This window comes from Balaenoptera ricei, chromosome 20 (assembly GCF_028023285.1).
Source record: "Balaenoptera ricei isolate mBalRic1 chromosome 20, mBalRic1.hap2, whole genome shotgun sequence".
NCBI lineage: Eukaryota > Metazoa > Chordata > Mammalia > Artiodactyla > Balaenopteridae > Balaenoptera > Balaenoptera ricei.
In genome coordinates, this window is record NC_082658.1 from 26,369,813 (window position 1) to 26,392,301 (window position 22,489).

The following is a 22,489-nucleotide window of genomic DNA, read 5'->3' on the forward strand; positions in this document are numbered from 1 at the left end:
ATTTTTCACACCAAGCATGAGACTCGCTTGTAAAACCACACGTTTTAATTTTCTAGGTTGCAGCTTCTTAAACTGCAGACGCTTCGGCGGCACTAGCTATTGAAGAACTAAGTAAAACTCGAAACCCTCGCAAACTGTGCGTGGCACCGTGGAAGGCGCGCAGCACTTCGGGTCTTGTAGTCTGGGACGGACTCCGAGTCCCACAGCGCTGTGCGGCGGGTCGTCGCGCCTGCGCGATGCGGCCGGCGGGCAGCGCAGAGTGCGAGGCTCTTTTGTTCGGCTGAGGGGAGGGCTGTTGGCCGGGGCCTGCGGTACGCCGCTTCAGTGAGGGGCTCAACCGCGGTCAACCGGCGTGTTGCTTTTCTGGTCGCCACTCCCCTGGCCGGCCCGACAAGACGCGCCAGTAGCGCGGCACCGATTCCTCTCGGGCTCGTGGGCGCTGCTCTGAGGTGAAGAGCCGCTAGAGGCGGGGAAGCGGGGGGGAGGCGCGCGGCGGCGGCGGCGGCGGGAGCCCTGGATGAGGGGCCGCGCGCTCGCGGCGGAGGTCGGGAGCGGGGAGCGCGCCCGACTCCCGCGCCCTTCCCGCGCCGAGCCCTCCGCCGGGCTCAGTGGGTAGGACGACTGGCGCGAGAAGGATGGAGAGGGCGGGGCGGCGTCTCCTGAGCCAGAAATTGAAGTGATTCTGGGTGGCCCGAGCACTTGCGGGTCGCTCTTCGGGCCTGGGTAGACCAAGACAATGCTCCTTGGCTTGGGTGGGCGGCTGCGGGATTGGGTTGGAGAGAAAACACTGGGTAAATTGGGAAGGGGACGGACGGGGCAGCCTGGATGCTTGGACAAGCGTAGGGAGGGTTGGCGACTGCGAGACCCGAGGTTTAGAAATGTAACCTGAGAATATTGGGTCCAGCCGGGGCTGCCAGAGGAATTCCGCTTGCAGGGCTGGGGAACGGTAACTTCGAGGAAATTGTAAGGGTGGGCCGGGCGGCCCAGAGTGTGCTACTGGGGGAAGAGATCTGTTGAATAAATCGAGGAAGGGGCTAGAAGGAGGGGTAGTATTTGCCTAGCTTGGCTCGGGTTGGGGGCGAGGGGGTGGCGGGGAGAAGCTGTCAGGGCAAGTGGGGCGGAGGTCCCGAGAGCATTTTCTGTGAGGTGTGAAGAAGAAAAGGGGGAAATTGGCCACCCCTTGCTTCCTGGTTGATCGGCAATAAGAATAATGTGTGAAGAAAAGATGGAACACACTTTCTTCTCTTTTCCAGGTTTTCTACTACCTTCACTCCTTGATTCCTTTAGGGAGTTAAAAAGTCCAAGTGCAGCTCTTGCTTTGATTCATAATTAGTTCCATAAGTTTTTATCTGAGATTGTTGCTGGTCACAATTTCACTGCGGTGAAATTGTAGAAATGTGTAGATGAGTTCATATTTAAGGAATGAAGTTAACTTAGTGAGAGATTATGAGACGGTGTGGGAGGTTGAGAGAGAAAGTGGAAAAGTTCATGAGATTGTGAGTTTTCTTTTTTCCTTGGGCTCTTAAGTTTTTTAGCCAGCTTGTCCTTGCTGGAAAATTTGAATACGAAGGGAGCAGTACTTTACCCCTTTTCCAAAACTTCAGATGAAGATTTTTCATGGATTGTTGCTATATTCAGACATGTATTGGTTGAGCTCAATTGAGGTGGAATTTACAAAAAGATCAGTTATACTAGAACCTCTGGCCAGGGGTAAGCTATCCTCCTCAAATGTGTTAAGAATCAGGTCACCATTTTGGAATAGTTCTAAAAGGTCCAGGGTTTTGGAATGGATGCAGGAATACAATTGGGAAATTAGTGCCTGTGTTCCAAGGTGCTTACAGATATTTACATGGAAAGTGATATGACTGAACGGTGCAGTGTTGGAATCGGCCACACCTTAATAAAGCTTCAAGGCAGTTCAGAATCTTCAGTCATTTCCAGTTTTCCCTCTGGTGCCATTTTCTTCATTGGCTGCTGTAACCTAAATTGTTTTTCGCTAAAAATGTAAATATTGTGTAGCTTGGTGCTTCTAGCTTCTTGATTAAAGGAGACCAAGTAAGGGTACCCTATCCTTCTGCATTTTGACTACAGGATACTAATATTTTTATAATCATCTAAAGAAAGGAAGCAACCATTATATCTTCTGGTGCCCATTTTAGAGACTAGGAAAATGTTTCTTTTTGAATTCACACCACTTAAAGAGAATTGATGCATTTTTGTCATTTTGTAGTAGTTTATCCATTGAAATCTTCCTTTTTCATATACTCTCTCTCGTGGTATAACAGCTTTTGCATTAGATTTGATGGCTTTTTTGCATCATAGGTTATTTCGCTGAAGAGTTTTTGGAATAAGATGCTAATGGCTAGTTTATGGCCTATATAAGATGGGGCCGTGCCTCTTGTTCATTCAAGTGTCTGACACATAGTTGACCATTCATATTGTTGAATGAATGGATAGGGCTTTGAGATCTTTTCTGAGAATCCCTTATTAGTAGAATGACCTGATGTGCATTTATGTAATCAATTTGCCTGTTTTTATTCTATGACATTAGGCAGAGTAAAACTGTTGCCCTTGGCATGCTTGTCTTAGCCTATGTTTTTAATATACTCACCCTGGTATTAAATACAGAAAAGCTATGCAGATTGTGCAAGTGGCAGTTTTAAATACCTTAGGCAAGTACTAGCAGAGGACCCAGGTTCTGGGTTTAAACAGCAAGCTATATAGTACTTTGAATATTTTCTGTTATATAAGTACGTTGAAAAATCATTTGTGTCCTTTGTATAGAGTTAATAAGTATTTCTCAATGGTGATGTCTACTGAAAAATTGAATAGCCTTTCCAAGGTTAATTGGAGAAGTTGTTTGAATGAGGACAGAATTCTGATCCTGTAAGTATTTGAATAACTTGTTAAATCTTTCCTGCCTTTTAAGCTTTTATGATTTACTGACCAAAAGGGGGCAGCCTAATTTGTCTGTGAAATTGTGCCTTTCTTTAATAATAGCTAACACACTGAGGGCCTAACAGAACTATGGTATTTGAGAAGTTAGCGTCAGTACTCTGGTTTTGTTTTGTTGTCTGTGAATGCTTTGGTCTCTGCTCTTATTCTGGTCTTGCTTTTTAATCACTTTTATTTCATTTTAAACTAAAATATTTGCATCAGGTATCACTGTGTTCTACTAATATTTACAGATCCCTATGGCCTCTAAACCCAAGCTATATCTATAATTTCATTTCTATCAGCACCATGAAAAGGAGTTAGCCAAGCTTCTGGACACGTCTCAGATAAAATTCTAATTTTATTCACACACTGGTATTCTAGTCCTAGATCCTGGAATTTGAGGACCGGGATTTCTTTAAAAATGAAACTCCTGCCCACCGGGTATGTGGCACAAGTTCTTGTTTTCTGCTCAGTAAAGTTTTCCATCTGGAAAGCATTTGCCTCACAAACAGCCACAGCTAACAAACTAAAAGCAGTTTAGAAACATGAGTTAGGAGGACTACAAACTGAATATACTACACATGCCTTCACCTGCCTTTTGATGACTGGTATGTAGTTGCTAATGCTCAGCAAGGGTACTTACTTCTTTGCAGATCCGATTTATTTGCTCATCATTCCCTAAAAAGCTGACAGCTTTGGACTTCTGTTCCCTGGTTATCTGAATCTGAGACATACATTCTTATTGCCCATATAGGGTTCAACAGCTTACACTGGGTCCAGACCTACCTTTGAGTGTCTGAGTAAAAATAGAAATAAAATGCTTTGGGAGCCACAAGAAAAAGAGAAATAATATTTAGCTAAGTTGGGTAGGCATCATGGAAGAAGTAGCATTTGAGCTAGCTCTTGAAGGAGGGGTAGGATTTTGACTACTAGTCTTGGACAGGAGCACACTTCTTAATAATGAACAAATCCATGCATGGAGGAAATGTGCAGGATATGTTCAGGTTGTACTTTTCTGTTTTGACAGGAGAATAGGTTTTGTGAGGGAAGTAGGAGTATGGAATGGTTGGATCTAAAGGGTGTTAGATGTAAATTGTGGAGTTTGGCCTTTCTTTTAAGGAAGGAGGAGGAGACTTTGTAGAAAATTTTTTAGCAGTTACCTGCCACTTTCCTATTCTGTGTACTCCCACCCAAACTGGTTTACACACTGTCTACCTCCGTTGCTTTTGTTAGCAATAGTTCCTTGGGCTAAATCGCCTCCCTCCAGTCCAGTTTTTCAAATGCTATTGGAACCTTGCCTCAATCCCAGCTTTTCAAAACCTTTCTAATCACCCTAGCCATTTATTCTTCCAAGCCCTGGTAGTGCTTTGGTGGCTACTTCTTCTTGCTTACATTTCTTTTGCTAATTACTACATACTCCTGTCATTTCTTCTATTGAAATGAACTTCACTTGCATTTGTACCTTTTTGGTATGTTTTTAATCGTACAGTCCTGGCTCTGTGTCTTACCCTTGAGGGGGGGACTTGGGGAATTTTTCTTTGCTTCGGTAAGCCTTAGTTTCCTCGTTTGTGAAATGGGCTTAATAGAGATGTCGTGAGCATTGAATTAAGTGCCTTTCTATGCATTAAGTGTTAAGTATTCAGTAAAATTTATTATGTTATTACTAGTCCTTGTGGGATTTTCAAAAGCCTGTACTTCCTGTGAGTCTGCATATGCTGCTAGCCTGGCCAAACAGTTCCATTTGCCTGGGTCTGAGGGGGTTCCACATCCTGCGATGTGGAACTTTCAGAAGCTTTCAGTGCTTTAGCTGGGATGAATTGGTCACCCTTTATTCCACCCAGGCTCTTAGTAAATCCTTATTGATTTGATTTGGTTTTTTAATAGATGGTAATTAAAAACTAGTAGAGCTGTAGTTATAAACTTTTATAGCCATTAACTGACTAGGTGTTAAACCTAAGCTGGAGGCAAAAGATGGGTAAGGAAAACAAGGAATGGAAAAAGGAGCTAGATGAAGGAATGAAGTGGGGAGTGAAATGCACGGTAATTATCATCTGGTCCTTGTCTGCTGCTCCCGCAATATAGCTCTTTCTACCTGGCCACACTTCTGTTCTTCAGATATAGCAAGCTCTTCTCACCCTAGGACTTTGAACCCACTATTCTTTAAATTTGGTATGTTTTTCTGATTTTTGCCGAGTTGTCTCCTTGACATTTGGGTCTCTGTTTAAATGTTACTTAATCTGAAGATATTTTCTTTTTTTTTTTTTTTAATTTATTTATTTGGTTGTGCCGGGTCTTATTTATTTATTTATTTATTTTTATATATTTTTTTAAATTTTTGGCTGTGTTGGGTCTTCGTTTCTGTGCGAGGGCTTTCTCTAGTTGCGGCAAGCGGGGGCCACTCTTCATCGCGGTGCGCTGGCCTCTTCACTATCGCGGCCTCTCCTGTTGTGGAGCACAGGCTCCAGACGCGCAGGCTCAGTAGTTGTGGCTCACGGGCCTAGTTGCTCTGCCGCATGTGGGATCTTCCCAGACCAGGGCTTGAACCCGTGTCCCCTGCATTAGCAGGCAGATTCTCAACCACTGCGCCACCAGGGAAGCCCCTGAAGATATTTTCTTTATAGCATTTATCACTAATGTTTTCTTCTTGTCTGTGCCCTACTCTGCACACGCATGCATGCATGCATACACTCCCACTCATGCTGACTCATTTGTCCACATTAGAATATAAACTCTAAGAGACCAGGGATTTTGTCTGTCTTGTTCACCCTATTTGTCTAGTGTCTCACACATAATAGGCACCCAATAGATAACTGTTAAATGAATGAATACTGTAGGAGCATGTTCACAGGAAGAGTTAACCTAAACCTAGTCTGGGGCTTCAGGGAAGCTTCTGATGATGACATTTTTTTAGCTAAGGGAATTGGTCAAGTGAAGAATGGAGCAAAGGGCAAGGTAATTGTGATTGATAGGGTTAGGTGCAGTGGTCTTCAGCTCAAATGCCCACAGATAATGGTATGAAGAGGTCTGCATTTTTACATCAGTGGCTAGTATTGAGAATGAATTGGGTTGGGAGTTATCCAGGCAAGAGATGGTGGTTGCTTGGAATAGGATGGTAGTAGTGGGACTAGACAAATGTATAAATTAGAAGATATTTAAGATATAAAATCAACAGGATTTAGTAAGAGACTAGATATGGAGTTTGAGTGGAGAGAAGTCAAAAATGTCATAATTTTGTCTTGAACTCAGTAAAAGCTATATGAATTCTTAGAAAGACCATTCATTTAATTGGGTGATTGGCCTTTTTTAAAAGTATATCTGTAAAATTAGAGCCTGAAATCACAACCTCTGAAGTTTGTTACAGAACTTTACTGTGTGAATCATTAAAACTGACTTTTGGTATTTATGTAGTTCTTCAGATATCTTAAAATTCCTTTTGTAAATAATTCTGTTGAAATTTTCCATTGTTTGTATCCAGAATTTACTTCCTTTTTCTCACCTATCTTATCTGTCTTCATAGGAACATAGATTCCTATTGCCATTTAACTACAAGGGCTTTCTTACTTTGTTTTGCTGCCTGGGTGAGACAAAAGAAAGAACATAAGAAATTCCTACACTTTAGGTATATGAAATGTGATTTCTCCGTTTCTGGCAGCTCTTCTATCTCAGTCTTCCAGAAATGAGATCTTGGTTTCTGTTTTATAATTATTGGTCATTCATACCAGTCCGACCTGGGTCCTTCTTGAGTGTGTTCTGGAGCTGCTCTGCTGTTTTGAAAAACCTAGCCAGGGGACTTCCCTGGTGGCACAGTGGTTAAGAATCCACTTGCCAATGCAGGGGACACGGGTTTGATCCCTGGTCCAGGAAGATCCCACATGCCACGGAGCAACTAAGCCTGTGCTCCACAACTACTAAGCCTGCGTGCTGCAACTACTGAAGCCTGTGCGCCTAGAGCCCGTGCCCCACAACAAGAGAAGCCATCGCAATGAGAAGCCCACGCACCGCAAGGAGGAGTAGCCCCCGCTCACCACAACTAGAGAAAGTCTGTGTGCAGCAACGAAGACCCAACACAGCCAAAATAAATTTTAAAAAGAAAGAAAGAAAGAAAAACCTAGCCATGAATTTCAGCCATATACATAGAACAAAAATGGTATTTTCTCACTGAGTTCCTAATGCACTGGATTTTAGAGAGTTATCCTTACGCTTAAAGCAGTAAATAATCTAATGAAGTAGGACATATATGCAAATATGTAAATAGATAATGAATGCCAGAAGGTCATAAAAGCTCACCTCAAAGGAATTCCATGAGAGTTGTTACACCTATTTTACAGATGAGAAAACTGAGTTATGCAGTAAATATATATAACTACCTATAAGCATAAAGTTTTGAGAGGTCAAGGACAGCAAAGATATCATGCTTCTGGTGCTCATACTAGCTTTCTTCTGGTGAAAGGAACTGTGAGGACCCTTCAGGCAGTGCTCTTCCAGGTTCATTGCTAGTACAAAAAAGGTCTAGAGTGAATGATGTTGAATGTGATGTAGAGGTTTTGTTTTCAGGAACATCAGTTATTACTGTTCAGCCTTATTCTAAATTTTTATGGAGAAAGTAAAACGTTCACTTACCTTTTAGCTAACTATGAGAATTGATTTATGTCTGCAATAATGTATGTAATTTCACCTGAGGAATGTAGTTTCTGCCAATCCTCTTATAGCAATGGCTTATATCCAAGGAGTGCATCAGATTGCCTAAGGAGCTTTTAAAGATGCAGGTGCCATGGTCAAAGCAACTGTTTGCAATAATAAAAAATTGGAAACAACCCAAATTTTCATCATTAGGTGGATGGTTAGAGTATGGTATGTCCATACAAGATGGAATACTATGCAGCTTAAGAATGGAGACCTTTATGGAACAATGTCAGAGATGCATTACATTATATTAAAAGGCAGATTATAGAACTATAATATCTATTTTCACATATGTGCATCTGGGTCAGTTTACATATAGAAGAACAGCTTTGACAGGTTTTGAGCCAGGGAACTTTGATTCCCTAATTGAATGTGAATACATGTATTATATTACAATTAGAAAAACAAAATATTTTTTTAAATAATGCACATACACACACCCTACACTCTGACTCACTGGATCTGGGCATCTGTATTTATAAACTCCGTAGGTGATTCTTATTCTCATGTAGGTGAAAGTTCTCTACTCAAGGTCTGCTTTCCTGTGAATTCTTTCTTAGTACAGATGGTCATCTCACCAGACCAGCATTCTAAATGTTTCACCTTAGTGTTTACCTAAAAAGGCCTACTGGTTTGTTTCAGAGGTCTGTAGCTGTTACCTTGTCCTCACATCTGGAATTTGACCTTTCAAGCTGGCAAGAAATCAGTATGGAAGTTCTGGGGTAGCCCTTTATAATTCATGTATGTGATGGCAAGCAGGAGCTATGCTCACATTGTCTTCTCAGATCCTTATCATATCCTTTCACTAGGACCAACCACAGGCATACCTTGTTTTATTACACTTCACTTTATTTGAAGATACTGCATTTTTTACAAATTGAAGGTTTGTGGCAACCCTGTGTCGAGTAAGTCTATCAGTGCCATTTTTGCAACATCTGCTCACTTTATGTCTCTGTGTCACGCTTTGGTAATTCTTGCAATACTTCAGACTTTTTCATTACTATTATATTTGTTATAGTGATCTGTAATCAGTGATCTTTGATATTACTATTGTAATTGTTTTTGGGTGCCACAAACCATGCCCATGTAAGATGGCGAAACTTAATCTGCCAGCTCTTCCCCAGTTTCTCTCCCTTTCCTCAGGCCTCCCTATTCCTTGAGATACAACAAATATTGAAATTAGGCCATTTAATAACACTGCAATGGCCTCTAAGTGTTCAAGTGAAAGGAAAAGTTGTCTCTCACTTTAATCAGAATCTAGAAACGATTAAGTTTAATGAGGAAGGCATGTTGAAAACCGAGATAGGCCAAAAGGTAGGCGCTGCTTAGCCAAGTTATGAATGCAAAGGAAAAGTTTTTAAAGGAAATTAAAAGTGCTACTCCGGTGAACACATAAATGATAAGAAAACAAAACAGCCTTCTTGCTCATATGTAGAAAGTTTTAATGGCCTGGATAGAAGATTAAACCGGTCACAACGTTCCCTTAAGGCAAAGTCTAATCCAGAGAAAGCCCTAACTCTCTTCAGTTCTGTGAAAGCCAAAAGAGGTAAGGTAGCTGCAGAAAAGTTTGAAGCCAGCAGAGGTTGGTTCATAACATTTAAGGAAGGAAGCCATCTCCATAACATAAAAGTGCAAAGTGAAGCAGCAAGTGCTGATGTAGAAGCTACAGTAAGTTATCCAGAAGATCCAGCTAAAATAATGAAGTTGGCTACAGTAAACAACAGATTTTTAGTGTAGACGAAGCAGCTTTCTATTGGAAGAAGATGCCATCTAGGACTTTGTCATAGCTAGAGAGGAGAAGTCAATGCCTGGCTTCAAAGGACAGGCTGACTCTCTTGTTAGGGGCTAATGCAGCTGGTGACTTTAAGTTGAAGCCAGTGCTCATTTACCATTCCAGAAATCTTAGGGCCCTTAAAATCTACTAAATCTACTCTGACTGTGTTCTGTAAATGGAACAACAAAGCCTGGATGACAGCACATCTGTTTACAACATAGTTTACAGCATGGTCTCCAAGCTCCTTTTTTGGGCTTAGCAACGTGTGGTCCTTTTTTTCCAGACTGTTCTGTTTTCCAGTTTCAGACAAAAACTCTCTTCAGCTTTTTCTATTGCCCAATGCATCTCCTTAACAATAACTTTATCATTTTAAATCTTAACTTACTTCACATGGAAATACTAATACTTGGTGTGAAAAGGGCTGCTGCACACAATAAAGTTATATTATTTTACGCCCACCGTTGAGACCTACTGCTTAGAAAAAAAGATTCCTTTCAAAATATTACTGCTCATTGACAACATTCGGTCACCAAGAGCTCTGATGGAGATGTACAAGGTTAATGTTGTTTTCATGCCTGCAAACACAGCATCATTCTGCAGCCCGTGGATCAAGGAGTCATTTTGACTTTCAAGTCTTATTATTTAAGAAATACATTTGTAAGGCTATAGCTGCCATAGATAGTGATTCCTCTGATGGATCTGGGCAAAGTAAATTGAAAACCTTCTGGAAAGGATTCACCATTGTAGATGCCATTAAGAACATTCGTGATTCATCGGAAGAGGTCAAAATATCAACACTAACAGGAGTTTGGAAGAAGTTAATTCCCAGCCCTCGTGGATTACTTTGAGGGGTTCAAGACTTCAGTGAAGGAAATAGACATGTGATGGAAATAGCAAGAGAACTAGAATTAGAAGCGCAGTATGAAGAGTGACTGAATTGCTGCAATCTCATAATAAAACTTCAACAGGTGTGTTGCTTCTTATGGTTGAGCCAAAAAAGTGGTTTCTTGAGACAGAATCTACTCTTGGTGGAGATGCTATGAAGGCTGTTGAAATGACAACAAAGGATATAGAATATTATACAAACTCATTTGGTAAAGCAGCAGCAGGGTTTGAGAGGACTGACTCCAATTCTGAAAGAAGTTATGTGAGTAAAAGGTTATCAAACAGCATGAATCTTACAGAGAAATCAGTTCGTGAAAGGAAGAGTCAGGGTGGAGAACTTCATTGTTGTCTTATTTTAGTAAACTCACAGCTACCCCATCTTTCAGAATGCACCACCCTAATCATTCTGCAGCCATCAACATCAGGGCAAGACCCTTCCTTCATTAGCAAAAAGGTTATGACTTGCTGAAAGTTCAGATGTTGGTTAGCATTTTTCGCAGTATTCTTTAAGGTATGTATATTGGTTTTTTAGACATAATTCTATTATTGCTTAGTAGACTACAATATAGTGTAAACTTTTATATGCACTGGGAAACCAGAAAATTTGTGAGACTTGTTTTATTGCAGGGGTCTGGAGGTATGCCTGTATTCAAAAACAGAATGCCTAATGCTGTGTCTGATACTTCACTGCCTCTGCCTGCAAGTAGCATTGTTCCTCCATTCCATTTTCTAGCTCCTAACTGTAGGAGTGGAGGAGGTAACCAGGAGAATTGCAACTGTGCTCTTTTTTTCTCTTAAAAGAACTATGAGTTCATGACTCTTGCTTCAGATTTACACTATTTCTGGATTTATTGGGACACTGTAGAAGAATTTGGGGTTCTTAAAATTCGCATTTTCTCAGTAGTTCTCTGTAGCCTACTTGCTAGGCTACAAAAATTCAAAACTTCTGCACCATCTAGCACTTGTCAATTTAAAAGACTGAGAGGACTGCTGGGCCCTAAAAACCAAAGCTTTGTCACTGCCTGCTGATTTAATTAACAATGTATACCTTCCATATTCCAGTAACCAATGAAAAATCATTGGTTTTTAAACACCTATACATATTCCAAGGTCTTTTTTGAAAGAAAATCATTATCCGTCACTTCCTTATTTACTGATGACAAATTGTAGAGAGGACTAAAGTCAGACCTTTCAGTCCTTTCCTCGTACAGGCTGGAGGGAAATTTCCCCTGTAAGTGTGTAGCTAGCTCGTAGTTCTGTGTGTGCAACAGGGCCATTAGCCCAGCCCTGCTGGGAGATGTCCATACTGAAGTGCTGTATTTTTTGTTAATTGTGTGACCTTAGAAGATTTATTTCATGTAAATCTATTGTGTTATCTCTGAGGTGTCAATAACATCTGAATGGCTTATTTTATAGGATTGTTTCAAAGATCAAATGAGATAACATGGTAGCACTTTGTAAACTGTAAAGTGCAATACAAATGTAACGTATTATTTTTCTAGGCATCTTAAAATGTGGCAGACCCGGTAAATATTTAGGTAAAAATTGTAGCAGCTTAACTAGGTTAAGGTTTTTTTGTCTGAAACATCCTGATGAGCCTTAAGAAGACTGGTTTGTTTTTTTTTTTTTTTTGGCTGCATTGGGTCTTCGTTGCTGTGTGCAGGCTTCCTCTAGTTGCAGTGAGTGGGGCTACTCTTTGTTGCAGTGCGCGGGCTTCTCATTGCGGTGGCTTCTCTTGTTGTGGAGCACGGGCTCTAGGCATGCGGGCTTCAGTAGTTGTGGTGCACAGGCTTATCTGCTCCGCAGCATGTGGGATCTTCCCGGACCTGGGCTCGAACCCGTATCCCCTGCCTTGGCAGGCAGATTCTTAACCACTGCACCACCAGGGAAGCCCCCTTAAGAAGACTTGTCCAAGGATTCTTTTTTAATCTATTTATTTATTTATTTAGGCTGTGCTGGGTCTTCGTTGCGGTGCAAGGGCTTCTCTAGTTGTGGCGCGTAGGCTCAGTAGTTGTGGCGCATGGGATTCATTGCGGTATGTGGGATCTTAGTTCCCCGACGAGGTATCAAACCCAGGCCCCCTGCATAGGGAGCGCGGAGTCTTAACCACTGGGCCACCAGGGAAATCCCTAAGATTTCTGAGTTAATTTAGAACTGTTCGCTCTTGTGTACATCTTGTGATGTTCTAGTATATATCTTGACTCTTTGTTCAATGATTATGGCACTTTTTATGCCATAATTTGGTTGCCAGGATATTTAGGGAGAGTGGCAAATAGCATTGACTAAAGGCATTTTTCCATTGTGCTACTACGCTGATCTGAGTTACTTTGAATATCCTTGCCAAGCAATTCCAGTTGAAAGCCCTCCTTCCAGATGTCACTGCTAGTATTAGGAGATTGCCATATTCAGGGAGAGGTGGTCTCTCTTGAAATAATCGATTTGGAAACTATATGCAAATAATTGGCCTGTCATATTTAAGGGAGCTCTTGGCTTGTCTGAAGGTGCTATCAATAGATTCTATAGGAAGAGTGGGTTGTGTATTTAATCCACTTCTCTACTGATTTTGACAAATGGTTTATTCAGGACCCCAGAGAAGTACCTATAAATAAGGAAAAAACTCACACTGGGAAGCCTGGCTGAGAGTCTCCAACATAAAGAGAATCCAATCCCTGGAGATAAATACTGGGATGAGCCAGTTAAGAAAACTCAAGAGAGAAATGGAAGTGTGTTTTCTACATTCTTCAGTTCTCATTTGAGTTGCTTTTAGGACAATGAATTTAAGTGAGTAAAGATGAAAATCAAACGGTCTCACTCTAGATTTCCCTATTTGGGAGTTTTCTTTACCTAACCTAAAGGATTATATTCTTATGCTATAACTCCTTCTCCTTGAGGCCATGCTAACGATAAAGGGAGGGAAGGCCTGCAGTAGCTAGAGATGAGCTAGAAGCTGTCCCTACCTTTTTGTTTTGTAGTAACAGGATCAGATGGGCAGGATTCAGTATTATTTCTTTTTGTAAGACAAATATAGCTATTAATGTAGACAACACAGAGCCTTCAATATCTCTGAATTCTGAAGCCGGAGTGATAGACTGCCTTTCCTTTACTTTCTTAAATTTAATTACTTGGGAGAGGGGTTATTAGGGGACAGTTACTGGTTTGGGGTTGTCTGTAACCCGTTGTTTTCTTTCTGTCTGTTGAGAAAGGGAGTAGCTTCCAATTTCTGAGTCCAAACTAATGTAGGGAGTTGTGGTACCCTTTGTTATTGAAAGGTGATTGTCAATTTATTTTTCTTTGCACATTAACTGATGCATGAATCTTGCTACCCCTTCAACTGACAGTGAAAGGAAGCAAGCAAGGAGTAGCACTTGTTCTTCGGAGCAAACACTACTGCATTTATCCAAAAGAAAAATTAGATTTTTTTTCCTTTCCTTATAAAATAACACTTGTCATGGCAATCAGAATTCTGAAAACCTGAAAGTATCTCCCTCCAGGAAGAAGCAACAGGCTCTGAATCAGAGGCACAATGAAGCTAGCCGATAATTAACAAAAGGTGACATTCAATACACTGATTAGTCTGTTCAGTAACAAAAAAAGGGAAACTCATGGCACCAAAAGATGGGTTGGGGAGGGAAGGAAAGCAGAATCTTTGGTGTGTAAATGGAGAGGAACAGTCTTAGCGCAGATGTGTGTTTTGAACTGTGTGGACAGGGGCATTGGGTGTTGCCTTAGGCCACACTGAAAGCATCTCAGAAAACTTTGTGTGTGTGTGTGCCACTCAGCAAAAGTTCAGAATACCTTTAGTGGAAGAGGTATCTATATTTTTTTCTTACCAGACATTAGGTTTCAGGAAGACGGACCATTACTTACTCTCTTAAATCTCCAGTCTCCAGCAATGTCCAGAATTTTCTAGTAGCCAAACAAATGTTTGTTGTTTCAGTAAGTCAGCATTGCTCATATTCAGACATGAGAATATCTCAGAGTATAAACCTAAATAAGCATCTGTAGATACTATAACTGATTCATATTGATGAGCCTGACTTTTATTAAAGGTGTTATATTTCATATAGTCTATAGATGAACTCTTTCTAAAATACGTTCTGTCTACACGTGCCAATTTAAAACTATTTAGAAGAGCCTACTTTCACTGACTCCTTTTCCCGAGGATGCTAGGAATAACCAGTTTAAACCCCAATTAGCATTGCCTTAAATTCAAACATGAAACATGGTAGTAACTACTTTCTTGTCTTCGATCATCTGCCATACTCTTGATTCTTTGTATTTCCTTCTGGGCAGCTGACCTATCAATTTGTAGATTGCAGCCAGTTTTGTAGATCAATTTTGTTGTATAGATATCTTATGGCGCCACCTACTGACACATTTGTAATCATAAGGCTTTATGCTTACCAACAGTCAAGAGTTGTATGAAGGACTGAAGAAAATAGATTTATAGGGGACTGGAATTTTAGCACTGGAAAAACCCTTAGAGGTTACCCAGCCTGATGATATATTTTACAAAAGAATAAATTCAGGTTCTGTTATCTGTGATACCCACCTTTTTCCCCCCACTTATTTCCAAATTCGTTTAGAGAATTCCATGGTCATTCTGGCATTTTTATGAATCCTTCTCAGCCTTAGAAATAAAAAGTAGAATAAAAAGTTCACAAGAAACTTGAGAATTATAAATTAATGGTGGCATTCAGAAAAGACTACATAAAGAACCTTAAGGGGACTCAAAAGAGATTGTTTAACAATGCAGAAGAATTGCTTATATATGCATATACAAAAGGGAAAATTAAACTAGATGTTTAATAAATAGGACAAGCCATTTCCCTTAGTAAAAATCCAAGTCCAATACTGTGATGAAATTGAAAAACATTCAGAGAATTAGAAAGTATGGATCAGAGGATTATATGTATATAGGTTTGATGTATAGACCTTATTTTTAGGAGGATTGCTTTTTTTTTCAAATTAATGGTAACATTTTAGATACCGTAAGTAAAGGGGTATTGGGAGCTTTTTTAGCTTAGAAAGAATGGGTATAAAAGTTTTAAGTGGATATGCAAACATAAAGAAGTTTTGCTGTGAGATTAGTTGGGGCTGTTTTAGAAAACTAACTTTCTAGCTGAACATAGAAAACTGTTGGGTATTGAAGATGAATAGGCATAACATTTATTGAAGCAGAATGCACTGTTTTTTTTTAAGATTTATTTATTACTTATTTATTTTATTATTTTTGGCTGCATTGGGTCTTAGTTGCAGCACGCGGGATCTTCGTTGAGGCATGCGGGCTCTTCGTTGCAGCGCACGGGCTTCTCTCTAGTTCTGGCGTGCGGGTTTTGTCTCTAGTTGTGGCACTCAGGCTCCAGGGCGTGTGGGCTCTGTAGTTTGCGGCACGCAGGCTCTCTAATTGAGGCGCACGAGCTCAGTAGTTGTGGCACGCGGGCTTGGTGGCCCCATGGCATGTGGGATCTTAGTCCCCTGACCAGGGATCGAACCCACGTCCCCTGCATTGGAAGGCAGATTCTTTACCACTGGACCACCAGGGAAGTCCCAAGCGTGCACTATTAAATTCATCTATGATGTCCCTGGTTTTCTTATCCAAATATTCTCCTAAGAAGAGTGTACCCTAATGTCCTTTTTATTTCCTTTATCATTTTAGCAGCGTCACCCTTTATACCAGAAAGCTGGCGGGCACTATGGGGAAAAAACAAAACAAGAAGAAAGTGGAGGAGGTGCTAGAAGAAGAGGAAGAAGAATATGTGGTGGAAAAAGTTCTCGACCGTCGAGTGGTAAAGGGCAAAGTGGAGTACCTCCTAAAGTGGAAGGGGTTCTCAGAGTAAGTTTCATTGACCCAGGAAAATCCATTCATTTGGTCACCAACTATTTCTCAGGAGACTGGTAATGTGCATGACCCAGGGTGCTCTGATGGATACATTGTGACTCAGGCCTGGCGTTCATGGCTTATAGTTTAATTAGGAAAATGACCTACATGTACAAAGTGCTATCATGCAAGACTGATTGCTGATGAGCAGTTTTGTGTGTGGCTTTACACTGATCCAAGTTTGCAAAGAGAGAGTAACTTTCTTTTGAAGGAGGCAGGTTTCTAAGCTTTCAGTTTGTACTAAAAAGCCCCCTACCGCCTCCCAAGAAATGTCAACTTTGTCAAGTTCTTGGTCTTGGACAGAATCCAGTTATTTTTTATCATTAACTCCTCTGTTCCAAGGACACCAGCTCTTGTCCTCCTGTGCTTCTCCTTAGTGTGAGTGTGCTAACTTTGAGTGGAAAGTGTGACTCGTGTGCCTCTGGTTTCAGTGAGGACAACACATGGGAGCCAGAAGAAAACCTGGATTGCCCCGACCTCATTGCTGAGTTCCTGCAGTCACAGAAAACAGCACACGAGACAGATAAATCAGAGGGAGGCAAGCGCAAAGCTGATTCTGATTCGGAAGATAAGGGGGAGGAGAGCAAACCAAAGAAGAAGAAAGAAGAGGTAAGGCTCGAAGTAAGAATTTTTACTAGCCTAGAATTCATGCTGCTGTCAAAGAAGCTGAAAGCCAGATAATTTAAGCACTTTTGTCTGCTGCTCCTTAGATCTCAGCAGCTGGCTCTCAATCCTTTTGGAATGTTAGATAGGCTAATGCTTTAAAAATGTTTGAGGGGGTTTCCCTGGTGGCGCAGTGGTTGAGAATCTGCCTGCCAGTGCAGGGGACACGGGTTCGAGCCCTGGTCTGGGAAGATCCCACATGCCGTGGAGCAACTGGGCCTGTGAGCCACAACTACTGAGCCTGCGCGTCTGGAGCCTGTGCTCCACAACAAGAGAGGCCGCGATAGTGAGAGGCCCGCGCACCGCGATGAAGAAGAGTGGCCCCCACTTGCCACAACTAGAGAAAGCCCTCACACAGAAACGAAGACCCAACATAGCCAAAAATAAATAAATAAATAAATACGTTTATTTAAAAAAATATATATATTTGAGGGCTCAATCTCATGAAGCCACATAATCTACTCTTATTTTATGTTAGGTTCAAGAACAGTAAGTGCAAGGGAATTCATTCCTGTGAGGAGATGGCTGTCAATGTTTTAATCATTACAGGTTTTAATCTATTCAATACTGTAAAGTAAGGTACCTTTTGAGGGTGAAGAACAGTTGTAAACATTTATTTTGCTTGAGATGTGGGTCCCTTTTTACATATGGGGAAACCTCAAGCACTTCAAAACTTGATGGAATAATCACTTAGAAGGATTCTAAAAGGCTTGTGACTTAGAGCCAAAGATTTGGTGAAATATTGGCAAAAGGGTTTGATTACATTGTCAGAGAAACAGGAGTGGCCCCAGTCCGGAGGACAGTCCCATATAGTTAAAATTGTTCCATCTCTCTGGTTTTTACAGTCAGAAAAGCCACGAGGCTTTGCCCGGGGTTTGGAACCGGAGCGGATTATTGGAGCTACAGACTCCAGTGGAGAACTCATGTTCCTGATGAAATGGTGAGTCTGCCAGTGGCTCTGTGTGGTTGTTTTTTTCTTCTCCACATCTGTTCCATACCAGAGGAAAAGAGCTGGACCTTCAAAATTCCAGTCGCCCAAGTGTGAAATCTTTAAGATGGCATAGTCCTTCGATAGTGACCCTCGGCCTGACTGCCAACCTGGACTCGTGAGTTACAGGTAGGGGCCCTTAGGATTCTCGGATCTTTGCCCATTTTTTTTTAGGAGGTGGGAGACAATCTGGAGTGCAGAGGGTATGGGGAGGAATCACATTTCACTTATGTAAATAAAGGGGGAAAAAAAGAAATGTGATTGAACCACCCTCCCCTTCCACCACCTCCTTAATAAAGATCGGGCTGGCCCCAGGATCAGAAATTCTGTTAACTTCTCAGGGTTAGGAAAGAATTTCTGTAGCTCTTCCTTTGTCCTTGACTGTTAGATCCTTTCCAGTTTGTGCAGATTCTACAATTGCAGTATCTGCCAGCAGGGGTCAGCAAGGCCCCTTTACTATACTAAGCATAGAGAAGCCTGCTTTTTTCCATTATAAGTATAAATACCAGTGGTGGTAGTACTCCATGAAACAGCTTAATGAAAGCAGTTATCTTGAGAATCTTAAGAACTGTAATTAACCCAAAATTCTCTATAATTTCTCTATTCTCTGTCCAAAAGGAAGGCTTTCTTCCCTTTTTCTTGCTTGTTGGAAGTGCTTGTTCTCCTCCCCCCCAAAGTGGAGCTCAATCATTGTCCTTAAAATATAAATTAGGAGTGAATAATTCTAAGCCTGTGCCAAAGAAGGCAGCATTCTAGGGGCTTTGTCCTTTTGTCAGTCTAGAACCTTCTCGGAAACTCATATCTGTACTAATTCCTCTCCTTTAGAAGGTGGCAGGAGAGGCCTAACTTGAACACTGAAAGCCTATGACACAACCGGCTAAACCTCTATTTTTTTTCCCATGCATTCCCTAGGTGTTTACTGAATCTGACCTTCTTTTAGTTTATTTTTTGCTAGCCTGTAGGAGAAAAGTTCATTTTTAAGGTGCTGCATATGGGGGAAAGGAATTAATACCAGGACTTATTCAATCCAACTAGAATACACTTTCTCTGGCTGCATGTGACCAGTCTGAGTAATGGTAGCACCTCCTTATTGCTTGACACTGTATTCCTTTGGTTCACTCACTAGTGTGTGTAAAGATTATAGCTGAATGTAACTCTGCAAGTTAAGATAAGATGAGATGTTGATTATCAAACCAAGTTTACTTTAAAGTGATTTTCCTGGAGAATGGAGATACTTGTTCATTTCCCAAAGTAGCTATTTTTCTGTGCAGTGAAAAGACTGGACTCTTACTTCAAAGGCTGTTGTTGAGTTGTCAACAAGGGGCAGCCTGCTTCAGGTTCCCATACTGTTATACTCCTTTCCCTCCCGTTCTCTTGTCTGTTGTTCAAAAACATACCTTACTGGCTTACTCTTCCCTGGTTCTATGGGGCTGTGTGGCTTTGGTGTACCTGTTGCTGGAGTTCTGGAAGTTTGGGGTAGTGTCTCATCAGAGATCCCATCATATATATCTATCTGCTGCCTGCCCTATGCTATTGCTTCCATCTAGGATGTTCCCAATGACCTGAAAATAGAGCTTACCCCTAAGTCCCTTGTAATATCTATGTGGTTTTCAATTTCTGAGAACATTTTAAAATTCAGAAAAAATAGAGATTATGTAACAGTTCCTTTATTTTCTACCTCCCAGTTTTGAAGCACCATTTCAAAGCACCTGGGAGTTGTGGCCTATCTGTGTGAGCATGGCATTTGGTAGTGTTAAACAGTATGATTAGGAGTAAGCAAGAAAGTGTCCACCTGCATTGGCTCTGGTCAGTGCCAAATTGGCATTTATTATCCAACATGGTATTAAATCCTATTACCAAGCCAAGATCTTTCCATGGGCTTTTAGCAGCTGGGATATGGCTTTGGAAGAGTATGGTAGCCTCTCTTATTCCTCAGAGAATCTGAGAGTCATGTTTTTGTATGTGTGTGTGTGGCCTTTCCCAGGGGTTCAGAGTTAGCTTTTGACAAAGATATCTAGAGGGCATTTTCAATGGGAGATCTCCGAGGATATTACTTGACTAAAAGCTGCTAGTAAATGATGCTTACACCATATTATCATCCTTCCCTGGCCTGCTCTTCTGGAATTAATATTTTATTTTATTAATTTATTTTTTATAAATTTTTTTTAAAATTTATTTTTGGCCACGTTGGGTCTTCGTTGCTGCGTGCGGGCTTTCTCTAGTTGTGGTGAGCGGGGGCTACTCTTCGTTGCGGTGTGCGGGCTTCTCATTGTGGTGGCTTCTCTTGTTGCAGAGCACGGGCTCTAGGCGCGTGGGCTTCAGTATTTGTGGCTTGCAGGCTCAGTAGTTGTGGCGCACAGGCTTAGTTGCTCCGCGGCATGTGGGATCTTCCTGGACCAGGGCTCAAACCCATGTCCCCTGCATTGGCAGGCGGATTCTTAACCACAGTGCCACCAGGGAAGCCTGGAATTAATATTTTAAAAGCCCAAGCCCTTGGATGATCCAAGTTAGGAGACCACTAGCACCTGGTCTCAAAGTCTGTTTGTGCTTTGTTCTGCAGGAAAAACTCTGATGAGGCTGACCTGGTCCCTGCCAAGGAAGCTAATGTCAAGTGCCCACAGGTTGTCATATCCTTCTATGAGGAAAGGCTGACGTGGCATTCCTACCCCTCAGAGGATGATGACAAAAAAGATGACAAGAATTAACTGTCCTGAGTACCAGCCCCTGTCACATCTGACTGTGGGTTTCAAGTGGGGAAAGAAGGAGTTCTACTTGTCTTGACACCGTAGAGGGGGCTTGAGAAGATGTCCTTTGAAGAGCCAGTATAGTTTCTGTGCCCTACAGCAGCCCAAGTGCTTTAAAGCCGTTCCATGCTGTATAGTTTGCACACCCATCCCAGTGGAGGGGAAGGAGGGTCAGTGTTTCAAGGCAACCCATTCTGAACTTTGCTGAGAAAAGCAAAGGGCCTTCTATGAAGGACAAAACTTGCAGAATGGGATGTGGGAGAGCAAAAGATACTATAGATCTTCAAAGAGCATCTCCACAACCCACAGCCTTCTTCCCAATAGTGTTAACTCTGCATTTTTACAGCGTAGCATGTATGTAGTTTTTGGCTATTTCTGGTGTATTATTTGGGGTGGGAGGGATGGGGTGGGAAAGAAGGGAGATGGGTTAGGATCATTTTTGTTAAAATTTGGGGCCTGTTGGGGGGAAATGGTGAAAGAAAGGAAAGAACAACTAATGATGATATGGTTCTGTGTCCAGAATATTTCATCCTTTCAAAAAATGTCGTTGGCAACCTAAATGAGGACTGTGAGAGACTGTTTAAAAGCTGTGAATGCCTGAAACTTAGAAGCCAAGGTGTTCCCTGCCTGAGCTTAATGCTGTTCCCAAAAAGCATTAAGCTTTGGTAACTTCTTAACTTCCCAGTTAAGAAGTTACCAAAGCTGCCATTTGGAGGATGGAAGCTGGTTGAGGAAAAGTCTTATTGGAGTGTATACACAGGCAGATCATTCTGTCTTAGAGGTGCTAATTCTTGAAATTGACAAGAAGACCCTTTCTTTTCCAATTTTGAAGTTATAAATATCAGCTTCTCCATCCAAGCCACTGGCTGAAGTATTTGGGGAAGGGCAGAGGGTGGTATAGGAGATGGGAGAGGAGGCAAAGACAAGGGCCGGTGCTCTTAGGGTGGAAAACTCTTGGAGCCTCTGTTTTTTGAACTTTGAAACCATTGGTGGCAGGGTTCAGTCACTGACAGCACAAGTTCACTGAGTCACTTCAAGAGTTGAATAATTTCTGAAGCCCTGGTCTCAGGAGAAGATTAAATTTTCATACTGGGGCAGTGGTTCACTTTAAAACAAAACAAATTTTTTTAATCCTAAGAATGAACTAAAACCCAAAATGCTGTCTTGGATCATGAGATCCATCAGTTCTTGACATCATTTAGACCTGCATCTAGAACTCCGTTGTAAAATCTTTTTAGGCATGTGTTAGGTTTCTGTGAAAACTTTTGTTTAAATGTTAAACTTCATACCAACACTGTCAGTTTTTGTCTTAATAAAACTATAGATTTATAATCCTTGATTTTTGTCTTGTCTTGCCAGAAACAGTCCTTGCCTTTTATTATTTTATAGATTGAGCCTCTTTGGGAACAACTTCCATACTTGAATGGTTTTATTTCTTAAATACTGTAGGCTTGAAAATCTAGTGTCTGGTGTGAATCTTTGACACTGAGCATTTATAATTGATACAAAGATTATAAAGATTGTCACATCATTCTGTCTTCATACTGCTCAAAGTTCGTTCAGCACCCTGTGACCCGACAGCACTTCCAAAATATGATACATTTGGAAACACAGGTTTTTGGGTTAGGTTTAGATCCTGGCTCAGGTATTTCATAGATTTGTGTGACCATAGCTAAAGTCAGCTTCTCCAAACTTTTCAGGAATTGGTCCTGTGTTTGATCAGTGAATTAAAATGTCATCCATTTTCTTAACATAATTTTCTGCCTATAATTCTAGAGCCAAAATGGGACTAGATTCTTGTCAGTTATAAAGGGGGAAATCGGATTTCCACTGAGATCAGTTCAGCTCTACGCGCTAGTGCAAAGCATCTGTTCCAAATAAACTGAGTGTAGATATACTTTTTTCAAAAAGCCTCCTAGGAGTTTAGGGAGACG

General features: G+C 41.4%; 1 protein-coding gene across 2 annotated transcripts; it reads left to right on the plus strand.

The window, feature by feature from the left end:
* The first annotated feature begins 240 nt into the window (after positions 1-240).
* Positions 241-21,892, plus strand: CBX1 (chromobox 1). 2 transcript variants are annotated; one of them, XM_059908210.1, is made up of 5 exons: positions 241-449; positions 15,939-16,115; positions 16,592-16,769; positions 17,669-17,763; positions 20,372-21,892. In XM_059908210.1, the coding sequence occupies exons 2-5, from the start codon at positions 15,976-15,978 to the stop codon at positions 20,514-20,516; spliced, it is 558 nt and encodes a 185-aa protein (XP_059764193.1). In that variant the 5' UTR covers positions 241-449; positions 15,939-15,975; the 3' UTR covers positions 20,517-21,892. The 2 variants fall into 2 exon arrangements, with proteins under 2 accessions (XP_059764193.1, XP_059764194.1); XM_059908211.1 differs by having other exon boundaries at positions 15,942-16,115.
* The last annotated feature ends 597 nt before the right edge of the window (positions 21,893-22,489 follow it).